At 39.6% G+C, this 12,369-nt stretch overlaps 1 protein-coding gene across 1 annotated transcript in view; it reads left to right on the forward strand.

The window, feature by feature from the left end:
• The window catches only part of LOC140461359 (synaptotagmin-like protein 2), a 275,584-nt gene that overhangs the window by 247,903 nt on the left and 15,312 nt on the right, over nucleotides 1-12,369 (forward strand). The window contains exons 12-14 of the mRNA XM_072555915.1: nucleotides 1,625-1,786; nucleotides 4,974-5,052; nucleotides 6,856-6,955. Of these exons, the coding sequence (XP_072412016.1) occupies nucleotides 1,625-1,786; nucleotides 4,974-5,052; nucleotides 6,856-6,955 (341 nt within the window). The remainder of the gene's footprint in view (nucleotides 1-1,624; nucleotides 1,787-4,973; nucleotides 5,053-6,855; nucleotides 6,956-12,369) is intronic.

The raw sequence follows: 12,369 nt of genomic DNA on the forward strand, positions 1-12,369 counted from the left end.
GGTGTGATTTGGATAAGTTCAGTAAGTGGATAAATGGCTGACAAATGAAATATAATGGGTGTAAACATAGGGTTATCTACTTGGGTAGCAAAAACAGGAAAGTGATCTGAAAGGTGATAGGTTGGAAAAGGGAAGGTGCAATGAGACCTGAGTATTCTTGTACACATTGCTGAAAGTAAGCATGTGAAGAAGGCAAATGGATATTGGCCTTCATTGTGAGAAGATTTGAACCCAGGACCAGGGATATCTGCAACTTGTAAGACCATACCTGGAATTTTGTGTGCAGTTTTGGTCTCCTTATCCGAGGAAGGCTGTTCTTGCTGTAGAGGAAGTGTAACTAAGGTTTATTACATTGATTCCTGGCATGGTAGAATTGATGTATTAAGAGAGATTAGATAAGGTTGGGACTATATTTACTGAGGTTTAGATCATTGAGGGGATCTCTCATAGACAGGACTAAATAGGATAAAAGCACAAATGTTGTTCCCAAAGGCCGGGAGACTAGAACCAAGGATCACACTCTAAGGATATGGGACAGGTCATTGAGAACTGAGATGAGGAGAAATTTCTTCACTCCACGATCAAAGGGTTTGGGGCAAAAGCAGGAAAAATGCTGCAAGTTGGATGATCAGCCATGACCATATTGAATGGTGGAGCAGATTCAAACTGCCAAATGGCCAACTCCTGCTCTTATTTTCCAAATGAGAAATACACCAGTAAAGTTCAGGAACTTCGAGTTTAACATACAGCAATGTTAAAGAAAGGGGACCATGACAAAGGAGTCAGTCAAAGCAAATAGTCATCTTTCTTGAGTGAGTAGGAAAATAACAAGGTGTCTTTGTTGTCAAGTTGATTCTGAGATGATATAATTAACAATTAAAGGCTGGAATCATGTTTGTCTTCTGAATAGACTGTTATTCATGAGTAACCTGCTGTAATGGCTTGTGGGTGGGTTTACCTAGTTAAACTCCAACATAACCCTATGAACACACAACCTTGTCTTATAATGCCTTATTCCTAAATTCTTGGATGTAAGTGGATGAGTGTGTGTACTCACTAGTTGAAGCAAAAGGGATTTCTCAGTGATCCAATTAAAACATAGCCCAAGAGTTTGTCATGATGGCAAGATCCCTGCCTCTAAGGTTGGGGTCAACAGGATGGCAATGTCACCCAGAAAGGTGGTCCATGCTGAGGCAGCAAGGAGACCTGGAGAAGTGACAGCAACCATGTGAAACAAAAAAATGTTGAAAATAATTACAGAGCTGAGGGTTTTAAGCTTGAAAGTGTAATTTCATTTATTCTATTATGCTATTCCACATTTTAATACTGTTAAATGTTTAAGATACATAGTTAGGAATCTGTGGGTAACCAGATGGACAAAGGTATAAAATAATGCACACCTAAAATACTGTTAGGTTTTACCAGTACAATCACTCTAAATGTGGCAAAATAATTCTTAATCATAATAGTTGCATAAGGTAGAACAATCTTAGAAGGTGTTAAAGGAAATACTAACATGCGTAAAGTGCTAAATATAACTCTATTAGGTACAGTTCTGCTGAATCTCTTGTGATAGGACCTGGATTGCTTATTGAGTTGATGAATATTAGTGTATTCTTTTCAGTACAAAATAAAGAAGCAAGAACTTCTGAATCGAACTCTGAATGTCTCCGTGTGGCACAATGATACACTTGGTCGAAATGTATTCCTTGGAGAAACAGAGGTAGAGATGAGTAACTGGGACTGGAGCAATAAGACACCAAACTGGTACACCTTGCAGTCCAAGGTAACAATTGCCTTTTGCATAAGTTTCATAATCTTAACAAAGGAAGTTAACAACATTCATTGCTCAGGTTAGTTGGTTTTAATCATAAATTCTTTGAAATAATTTAAAATTTAAGTTTCGAGAGAAGCCAACAGTGTATAATTTGTACATTAAGCATAGTATGGGGCTGGTATCACCCTGAATTGTGATTCTTACACCCTGATTTTACAATGCAATTGGAGTTGGGAATAAGGCAGATGACAATCTGTGTTGATGTCAATAATGGAAACTACCAGCTTGACATCAGTTTGTAGACAAATGTCAGACAGCAATAACTCACTGTCAGAGAAGTGTCACTCGTACTTCTTGGGAGAGTGTGACTGAAATCCTTGAGAAGGAGGAGAGCTTTCTGCACTCAAAGGAAACTCACAAAATCCATTTGAAAAATAAGAGATGATCTAATTAAAGCATGCAAGATTCTGAAGGGGCTTTTAATAGACACTGAGAGGCTGTTTCATACATCTGGGGAATTTAAAACATGAAGGACATTGCCTCAGGATAAGGCATTGGTCATTTAAGGCATGAGAAGGGAAAAGAAATCTTCACTCGAATAGTTGTGAATCTTAGAATTATCTACCCTCGAGAGTTGTGCATGCTCCAATATTGTGCATATTCAATGCTGAGCGAGTTGGATTTTTGGTCTCTCAGGAATTAAGAAAGATGATGAGTGGTGAAGTGAAGTCAAGGCAGATCAGCCACCATCACAGTGAATGGTAAAGGAAGCTCAAGGGATTGTACAGGTCGGCTCTGAGATGTTTTACATTCTGATGGATGAATAAAGATTTAACTGCATAAAACTAAATATGAAACATAAAGTACTGTGAAAGAAAAACACAGATCCTGGCAACTAGGAAAGTTACAAACAAAATCAAATAGCAACATATAAGTTTGTAAGACTTAGGAAAGGCTTTGTGAAAGAAAGTTTTCAAGAGACATTAAAAAGAACATAACCTTTCTTTGCAATTATATTAGAGAAGAGAAGGTGAACAACACAATGTGAGCCACTTGAAAACTACTTGTGACAATAATGTCATTGAAAATGAAGTGATGACTTCACCTGACAAAGGAGCAGTGCTCCGATAGCTTGTGATTTCAAATAAACCTATTGGACTATAACCTGGTGTTGTGTGACTTCTGACCTTGTCCAACCCGGTCCAATACCAGCACCTCCATGTCACTGAAAATGAAGAAATGGTAGAACTGTTGAATAATCAGTGCTACAGCAAGGAAGAGAACAAATGCTTGACATCTCAAGGAACCAAGTATTGAGTCAGGGTTGTGGAATTACTCAAATTTTGATAAGAAAGATAAGAACAATGAAGAAAATAAAGGTGCTGAAGAGTATCAACTTGCCAGAGTCTAATGGTTTCTATCCCAGTGTTTTACAATAAGTCGTTGAGACTATTGTTGATGTCCTAACTATAATTTTTTGAAGTTCTTTCAAGTTCCTGAGCAGTCCTTTAATTTGGAAAATGCCCTTAATTTAAGAAACTTGAGAGAGGAAGTAGAGAGCCCTTAGAGTCAAGGAAATTACTAGGGTTATAATCAAGGATAGAGTGACAACACATTTTGAAATCTTTTTAGTTGATTAGAATCATTCAGTCTGGATTTGTAAAAATCATGACTGATGAATCTGAATGATTTTTTGAGGAGGTGAACAAAATAAAGAATGTAAAATATATGTCTGGATGTTATCTGAATGTTTCTTAATTCATTCTTGGTTTGTAGATATCATTAGTAAGGTCAGTATTTGATGTCGGTTCACAGTTGCCCTTGAGGAAGTGGTGATGTGCTGCCTTTCTGAATCATGACGATGCATTGATTGCAGATTTACCCAAAGGAAGGGAATTAGGATTTTGATTTTCGTGCAGTGAAGGAACAGCATTATAGTTCCAAGTCAGATGGTGTTGTAACTTGGAGTTGAACTTGCAGGTGGTGGGATGCTGAACATGACCTTCAAGAAAGTGTAGGTTGTCAGTTTGGAAGGTACTGTTGAAGAAGCCTTTGTGTAGCATACACAAATATATAAATTAGGAGCAGGAGTGGGTTATTTGGCTCTTCAAGCTCCACCATCCCATCAGATCAAGCCTGATCTGATTGTGCCTCAGGTCCATTTTCCTGCCTACTTCAATACCCTTTGACTCCCTTGTTAGGGCATATGTAATTAGAAACCGCTAAAAGACAGCACTGTCAAGGGTAAAATTAGAAAACAATTCTACATGCAAAAGATGGGAAAAATTTCCAATTTCTTTTACAAGCTACAATTGATGCTAGGTCAATTGATCATTTTTAATGGAACACTGATAGATTCTTATTGACTAATTGTATCAAGGAACATGGCACAAAAACAAATATAGGAGTCAGGTTGCAGGTCAGCAATGATCATTTTGAATGAATTCACATGAGCAAACAATTAAATAACTGACTCCTATTTCCACATTCCCATGAATGGAACATCATTTCCATTGCAGAACCCTTTTGGTGCCTGATTGAAAAGCTCTTTGCCATAAATAATCACCCCCTTCTGTTTTCTGTCTCATAGACAATAACACATTATCTTCAGTGCAACGAGATGTTTTCTTGGTTATTCAGATAAGCTGACACTGAAAGATGCGACATTGAATTAAAACATTAATAGCATTTTGTCCAGTTAAAATGAATAGCATTTTGTCCAGTTTAACATTTACTAGAATATTTAGCTTTAAAAGAGGAGCATTAATGGTATATTTTTTTCAAAGCCTTGCTGTCAAAAAATCAAGAAAGATCACTGAAATGGCTTTGATGCAACTTTAAGTTAAAGTCCAAAACCTTATAAATCTGCTTCCAATATTTTTACTGGTAGTAGAAAGAGAATGCTCTAACTTTCCAAATGAGAAAGTTAAAACAAAATTATTCTCCAAGGAACTAGATTTCTGCACAGTATGCAAATACACATGTGCAGTACAGCGGAAAGTCCAATGGACAGGGTAATTTTGATCCACTGACTGAACAATTTAATATTAAATATTGTGGTATAATTGTGCTGTAACCTTTTGGAGATGTCCATTGTGGCTGTATGTACCAAAATATTAATTAATTAAAATAGATTGAAACTGCATGCGTTCACCTTTATCTAACATTATGCGATGCTACTTCTGTACATTTTCAGCCATCTACTCTATTGGAAGGAAACATCAATCGGGGAGAAATCCGTGTGGCACTTAAGTATATTCCAGCAGAATCAATAGGTAATCTTTCTTTCATTAATTACACTTGGGATCAGTGTTTCTAATCAAACACTAATTGAACCAGAAGGAAAACCCGTACGGTTTCTCTTTATTCTCTAGAGTTTAGAAGAATCATAGGTAATCTAACTGAAACATACAATTCCTCAAAAACAGACTTTAGAAAATGTTTCCCCAGGCTAGGGAAGGTCAAAGATGAGGTCAGTCTCAGACTAATGATATCAGCCATTTAGCAATGCATGAGTAGAGTTTCTTCACTCAATGGATTGTGAATCTTTGGAATTCTTTATTCAAGACAGAGACTGATAGATTTTTGCACATAAGCTAATGTAAGAAGGCAGAGATAAAGTGGAAGATTAGCCATTGGGGATGAACAAAAAAGAAGGGCGAAATGGTCTACTTCTGTGCATCTCATTTGTCTTTTAATATGTTATGGGATATGGGCATCTCTGACAGGCCACTGTTTATTGCTGAGCTAGACCATTTCAGGGAATAATTAAGAATTAGTCGCAGTCCTTCGGATCTGGAGTCACACCTCAGCAAAACCAGGACTTCCTTCCTTAAATGACATTAATGAACCAGATGAGTTTTAACAGATAATATTTAATTTCACAAATATTGATTAAATGTTGGGCCTCTGGAGTTCTAGTCCAATACTGTTATCACTACAGCACTCTTCAAAATTACTGTGCGTGAGATTGTGGTGCAGGATTGAAGGGTCGAATGCTCTATTCCTGTACTTATTGTCTATTGATTGCCTGATGTCTGGACATCGCTTAAGTGTGATGTTATTTTGGAAGCACAAATGCAAGTTGAAAGTATGCAGTAAATGACTGGACCCTTCGGAACATTGATGCGTGGAGGGATTTTGGGGTGCAACTTCATAGCTCCCTGAAAGTGGCAAAACAAGTGGATAAGTTGGTAAAGAAGGCATACAGCATGCTTGATTTTATCAGTCAGTGCATTGAGTATAAAAGTTGGCAAGTCATATTGAAGCTGTATAAAACTTTGTTTCAGCCACATTTGGAATATTGTATGCAGTTCTGGCCACCACACTATAGGAAAGATGTGGAGGCTTTCATGAGTTCAAAGAGCTTTACCAGGATGTTACCTAGTTTGGAGTGGATTAGCTACATGGAGAGGTTGTCCAAACTTGGATTTCTTTCATGAGACACTCGGAAGCTGAAGGGAGATTTATAGATTTATATAAAACTATTAGAGGCATGGATAGGGTGGAAAGTGGATGTCTTTTTCCCAGGGTGGAAATGTCACATACTAGGGGGCATAGGTTTAATGTGAGAAGGGGAAAGTTTGAAGGAGATGTGCGAGGCAAGTATCTTCCACTGAGGGTAATAGTGCTGGGAATGTGCTGCCAGGGGAAGTGACAGAAGCAGCTGTGACAGCAACATTTAAGAGACATTTAGACAGACACATTAACAGGCAGAGGACAGAGAGTATGGACTATGTGCAGGCAGATGGGATTAGTTTAAAATGGTATTGCGATCGGTGTAGACATAGTAGGCCGAAGAACCTATACTGATCTGTACCGTTCCAAGCCAAACTAATTTAATGCACGCCATGGGAAATTGAGCAAAATCTTAACTTTTTTACATTGCAAACTTTATATCACAATAAACTTAGAATGTAACAGCTTTTCTCTCTCTGAAATGTATAATCCTAGTATTTAACAAGTTCCACTGAACTGAAGTTCACTAACAGGTATTGTGTACACAATGCCAAAAATTGTGTATTCAATCCTTCTAGAAGCAATCGATGTATAACTGAAAATCTGCAATTTATTTTCAGATGGGAACATGCCACTCAATGGGGAAGTTCACATATGGCTGAAAGAAGCAATGCAATTGCAGCCTCTAAAGCCTGGTGGTGTAGACTCTTTTGTGAGATGGTAAGTTCTGTTAAAATCAGAACCATATTATTCTTTATATACCACTGCTATTCAAGAACATTAAAAAGATCATATGAGGAATACATTAAAAACAGTCTCTAGTATAACAGCACTGAACTCAGCTAAGAATTCTGTTGTAGGGGTTAAAAAAAGGATATTAGATTTTTAAGCTCCTTTTCCACTGAAAATTAAAATTGATATTTGGTCTTAAGGTTTGGAAGGAATTTAGCATTGAACTTGCTGGTGGTCTCTCTTCAAGCCTTGATGCCCCCATAGGCATCATTTCCCAAAGATCTTCAGTTTATTTTTTGCTGAGATTGTAAGATTTCTCTGGGGTACTCCTGTTTTTACTTGCTATCCTTCCAGCTGCAGCTCCACTCGTTCATAGAATCCCTCCAGTGCAGAAAGAGGCCATTCAGCCTCTGAAGTGCATTCCAACTTAACCCTGTAACCCCACACTCACCATGGCTAATCCATCTCGCCTGCACATCCCTGGATGCCACAGGCAATTTTCAGAATATCCAATCCGCCTAACCTGCACATCTTTGGAGCATGGGAGGAAACCAGAGCACCTGGCAGAAATGCATGCAGACACAGGAGGAACATGCAAACTCCACACAGACTGTCACCCAAGGCTAAAATTAGAGGAACCCAGGGCGCTGGCACAGTGAGGCAGCAGTGCTAACCACTGAGCCATTGTGCCACATATTGTTTCTCTTGCATTTCTTATACCTTCTTTCAGAGTTGGATGGATAGACAGATGCTCATATATTAGTGCCCAATGTTGCAGAAATCTGGCTAATTATGCATATCTTTTGGAATAAGTTTTAGATTTGGTTTTGTGAAGGCCGCAACTCACTCAGCGGGGAGAGCCAAAGGAAGTAATGTTAGTCAAGTGTGGATTTAAGCAGGGAAATCACTACTGTGATGTTTACCACATCAAATTCAGATGGCTGTTCAAGCTCATTTCATAATTTGTGATGGAGAAAGAAGTTGGAAGATTTGTTTAGTTTGCAGTGAGTGGAAGGAATCTACAGTGGTCCTCTGAGAGCCTAATGGCAGAAAGCAGCCAGCCAGCTTGGAAAAGAGAGGCAGAAAACATCTGCCAGGAGTTGAGAATCATCTATGGGATAAGCAACTGTACAGAAGCTTTGGGAGCATAATGTGTTATTTGGAAGCAGTTTTTAATAATTCATTCACAGGATGTGGGCATCACTCACCTGGCTAGCACTCAATTATCCCTGGGATATATGCATTGCTGGCTGGACCAGCATTTTTTAGGGAATCAGTTATCAGACCATAAGACATAGGAGTGGACGCAAGGCCATTCGGCCCATTGAGTCCACTTCGCCTTTTAATCATGGCTGATGGGTGTTTCAATTCCACTTACCCGCACTCTCCCCATAGTCCTTAATTCCTTACGAGATCAAGACACCCAACATCCCGGCCTCCACTACATTCCGTGGCAATGAATTCCACAGGCCCATCACTCTCTGGCTGAAGAAATGTCTCCTCACTTCCATTCTAAATTAAGCCCCTCTAATTTTAAGGCTATGCCCACGGGTCCTAGTCTCCCCGCCTAACTGTAACAACTTCCTAGTGTCCACTGTTTCTAAGTTTCTATGAGATCTCCCCTCAACCATCTAAACTCTAATGAATACAATCCTAGGATTCTCAACTGATCATCATGTGTTAGGCCTACCATTCCAGGGATCATCCGTGTGAATCTCTGCTGGACATGTCGAGGTGTCCTTCCTGAGGTGTGGGGCCTGAATTATTAAGGAACTAATAGCAGAGCATTTGGAAAATAATAAGGTACCAGAGCAGTATTTAACTATTCAGCCCATCGAGTCTGTTCAACCATTCCATCATGGCTGATATGTTTTTCAACCATATTTTCCTGCACTCTCTCCATAATCCTTGATCCCTTTACTAATGAAGGTTCGATTGATCTCTATCTTAAATACACTCAATGACTTGGCCTCCACAGCCTTCTGTGACAATGAGCTCCACAGATTAACTACCTTCTGATGGAAGAAATGACTCCACATCTCAGTTCTAAAGAGTTGACCCTTCACTCCCTTGGTTCCTAGTCTCTCTCACTGGTGGAAAAATCTTCTCTATGTCTACTCTATCTAGGCCTCTCAGTATCTGTAAGTTGTAATGATATCCCCTCTGTACCTTCTATACTCTGTAGACTACTCCTTAACTGGTCCTCATATGTCAAACCCTTCAACTTGGGATCATTCTTGTAAACCTCCTCTGGACATCTTCCAATGCCAGCACGTCCTTCCTTAGATATGGAGTCCAAAACTGCACACAATATTCCAAAGCATAATACAGCTTCAAAATTGCATCCTTGCTCTTGTATTCTAGCCCTCTTGAAATGAATGCTAATATTAATTTGCCTTCCTAACTGCCAACTGTACCTGCATTTTAACCTTCAGAGAATCTTGAACTAGGACTTCCAAGTCCCTTTGTGCTTCAGATTTCCGAAGCCTTTCCCTGTTTAGTCAACACGTCTATTCTTCCAACCCAAATACATAACCCCACACTTTCGCACATTGAACTCCATTTGCCACTTCTTTGCCCATTCTCCTAATTTGTCTAAGTCATTTTACAGCCTCTGCTTCCTCAACACTACCAATTCCTCCACTATCTTTGTGCCATCTGCAAGCTTAGCAACAATACCCTCAGCTCCTTCATCCAGATCGTTAATGTATAATGTGAATATTTGTGGATCCCAACATAGACCACTGTGAAACTCCACTAGTTAACTGCTGCCATCTGAAAAAGACCCTTTTATACCCCTCACTCCCTTCTGCCAGTCAGCCAATCCTCTATCCATACCAGTACTTTGCCCCTAACCCCACAGGTTCTTATCTTATTTCACAGGCTCCAGTGTGGCACCTTGTCAAAGACCTTCTGGAAATCCAAATAGATCACATCTACTGACTCTTTTTTGTCCACTTTCCTTGTTACCTTCTCAAAGGTTTCTTAAAAATTAATCAGGCATGACTTTCTCTCGAGGACGCCATGTTGACTCAGCCCTATTTTACCATGCACTTCCAAGTACTCTGCAATCTCATCCTTAATAATGGACCCTAAAATCTTATCAACAACTGAAATCAGAGTAACAGGCTTACAGTTTAGTCTTTTCTGCCTTCCTCCCCTCGTTAACGGGGTGTTACATTAGCCATTTCCCAGACCTCTGGGGCTTTCCCTAACTCCAGCGATTCTTGAAAAATCATCACCAATGCAACTACAATCTCCTTAGCTATCTCCTTCAGAACTCTGGTCCGGGTGATTAATCCACCTTCAGGCCTTTCATGTTCCTCAGCATCTACTCCTTAATAATGGCCAATGCTCTCACCTCTGCCCCTGACTTTTCTGAAGTTCTGGTTTGCTGCTGGTGTCTTCCACTGTGAAAACTGAAGCCACATACCTATTCAGTTCCTCCCAATTTGTTTGATCCTCATTATTACTTTGCCAGCTTAATTTTCCAGTGGTCCAATATTCACTCTTGCCTCTCTTTTACCTTTTAGATATCTAAAAAAAATCTTTTGCAATCTTCTTTTTACATTACTATTAAAGTTGCCTCATATATCATCCTCCCTCCACCCCCACCGATTGTTTTTTAGTTATCTTCACTACAGTGGATTTTTTTTGTTTTTCCGCTCTTCCTGACTTAACTCATCAGCCATGGTTAGGTGAACTGCGGATGCCGGAAATTAGAGTCACGATTAGAGTAGTGCTGGAAAAGCACAGCAGGTCAGGCAGCATCCAAGGAGTAGGAAAATCGGCATTCTAGGCAAAAGCCCTTCATTAGGAATCAGCCATGGTTGTCTTGTTCTCCTCTTAGTGTATTTCTTTTTCTTTGGGATGAAATTCTGCTGTACCTTCTCAATTACTCCCAGAAACTCCTGCCATTGCTGCCCAACCACATTCCCTGCTGGCTCCCCTTCCAACCAACTCTGGCCAAGTCCTCCCTCATGTCTTTGTAGTTACCTTTACTCAACTATAATACTGTTGCATCTGATTCCAGCTTCTCCGTCTCAAACTGCCAGATGAATTCTATCAAATTATGGCCTCAGTACACAGAATTGCCTGTTCCTTCAATGGGTTCTACCACAAACTGTTCCACAAAACCATCTTTAGACATTCCACAAATTCTTTTTCTTGAGATCCACTCCAAGTTTTCCAAGTCTGCCTGCATATTTAAGTTACCCCATGATTATTGTAATAGTGCCTTTCTTGCATGCATTTTCTATCTCCTGGTTTAGTTTCTTCCCCATACTCTGACTACTGCTAGGAGACCTGTATATAAGGGCTTATGCCCAAAACGTCGATTCTTCTGCTCCTCAGATGCTGCCTGACCTGCTGTGCTTTTCCAGCACCATGCTCTCGACCCTCCCTGTATATAACTCCCATCAGGGTCTTCTTTCCTTTGAGGTTCCTTGACTCTGCCCACACAGATTCTATGCCTTCTGACTCTATATCACTTGAACAAAGCAATCCTGCCCCCTGTCCACCTGCCTGTCCTTTTACTCGGACACGGAAATTTGGATCTTTCGTTCCCAGCCCTGGTCCCCTTGCATATACATCTCTGTGATACACACAATATTGTACCCACCAATTTCAATTTGCTTACTCACCTTGTTTCACATACGATGTGTATTTAAATGCAACACTCTTAGGCCTGTGTTGACTGCCCCTTTCTCAAAGCTGTCTCCTTTTCTGCTGTGCTTGAAGTAGATTCCCAACTATATCCACTCTCTCGGTCTTATTACTTGTTGTGGAAAGTGTAATGACCTTTGATGAGACCTCCCCTCCTTTAGGTTTTTGCATAAGTTTCCATGCAACTAAAGTCACTCTCGCTATTTAGTTTAAAATCCTATCTACAGCAATTCATAATCTAATTAAGCAGACTCAGCATGACTTCATAAAAGGGAAATTGTATTTGACCAATTTTTTGAGGAAGTCTCCACCAAAATGGTTATATGGGAACCAGTAGATGTGCTGTATTTGACTTCCAGAAGGCATTCGACTCACAAGAGGTTAAGTCATAAGAGCACACGCTGTTGGACGTAGTATATTGGCATGCACAGAGAATTGGCTTATGGGCAGGAAACAGCAAGTGGGGATAACAGTTTCAATTTCAGGTTGGGTATCTGACACCAGTGGAATCAGTGCCAGGATGACAACTGTTTAAAATATAAATTAATAATTTGGAAGAATGAAGTGAATATATAGTTCCCAAATTTGCACATGACACAAACATTAATGGAAAGGCAAGTTGCAAGAGGGATACAAACAGTTTACAGATAGATATTCATAGATCATGTGAGTGGACAAATCATTAATAATGGAGTTTCATTAACGGAACTGTGAAGTTTTTCTTTTTTGAAAGAATA

This window comes from Chiloscyllium punctatum, chromosome 3 (assembly GCF_047496795.1).
Source record: "Chiloscyllium punctatum isolate Juve2018m chromosome 3, sChiPun1.3, whole genome shotgun sequence".
NCBI lineage: Eukaryota > Metazoa > Chordata > Chondrichthyes > Orectolobiformes > Hemiscylliidae > Chiloscyllium > Chiloscyllium punctatum.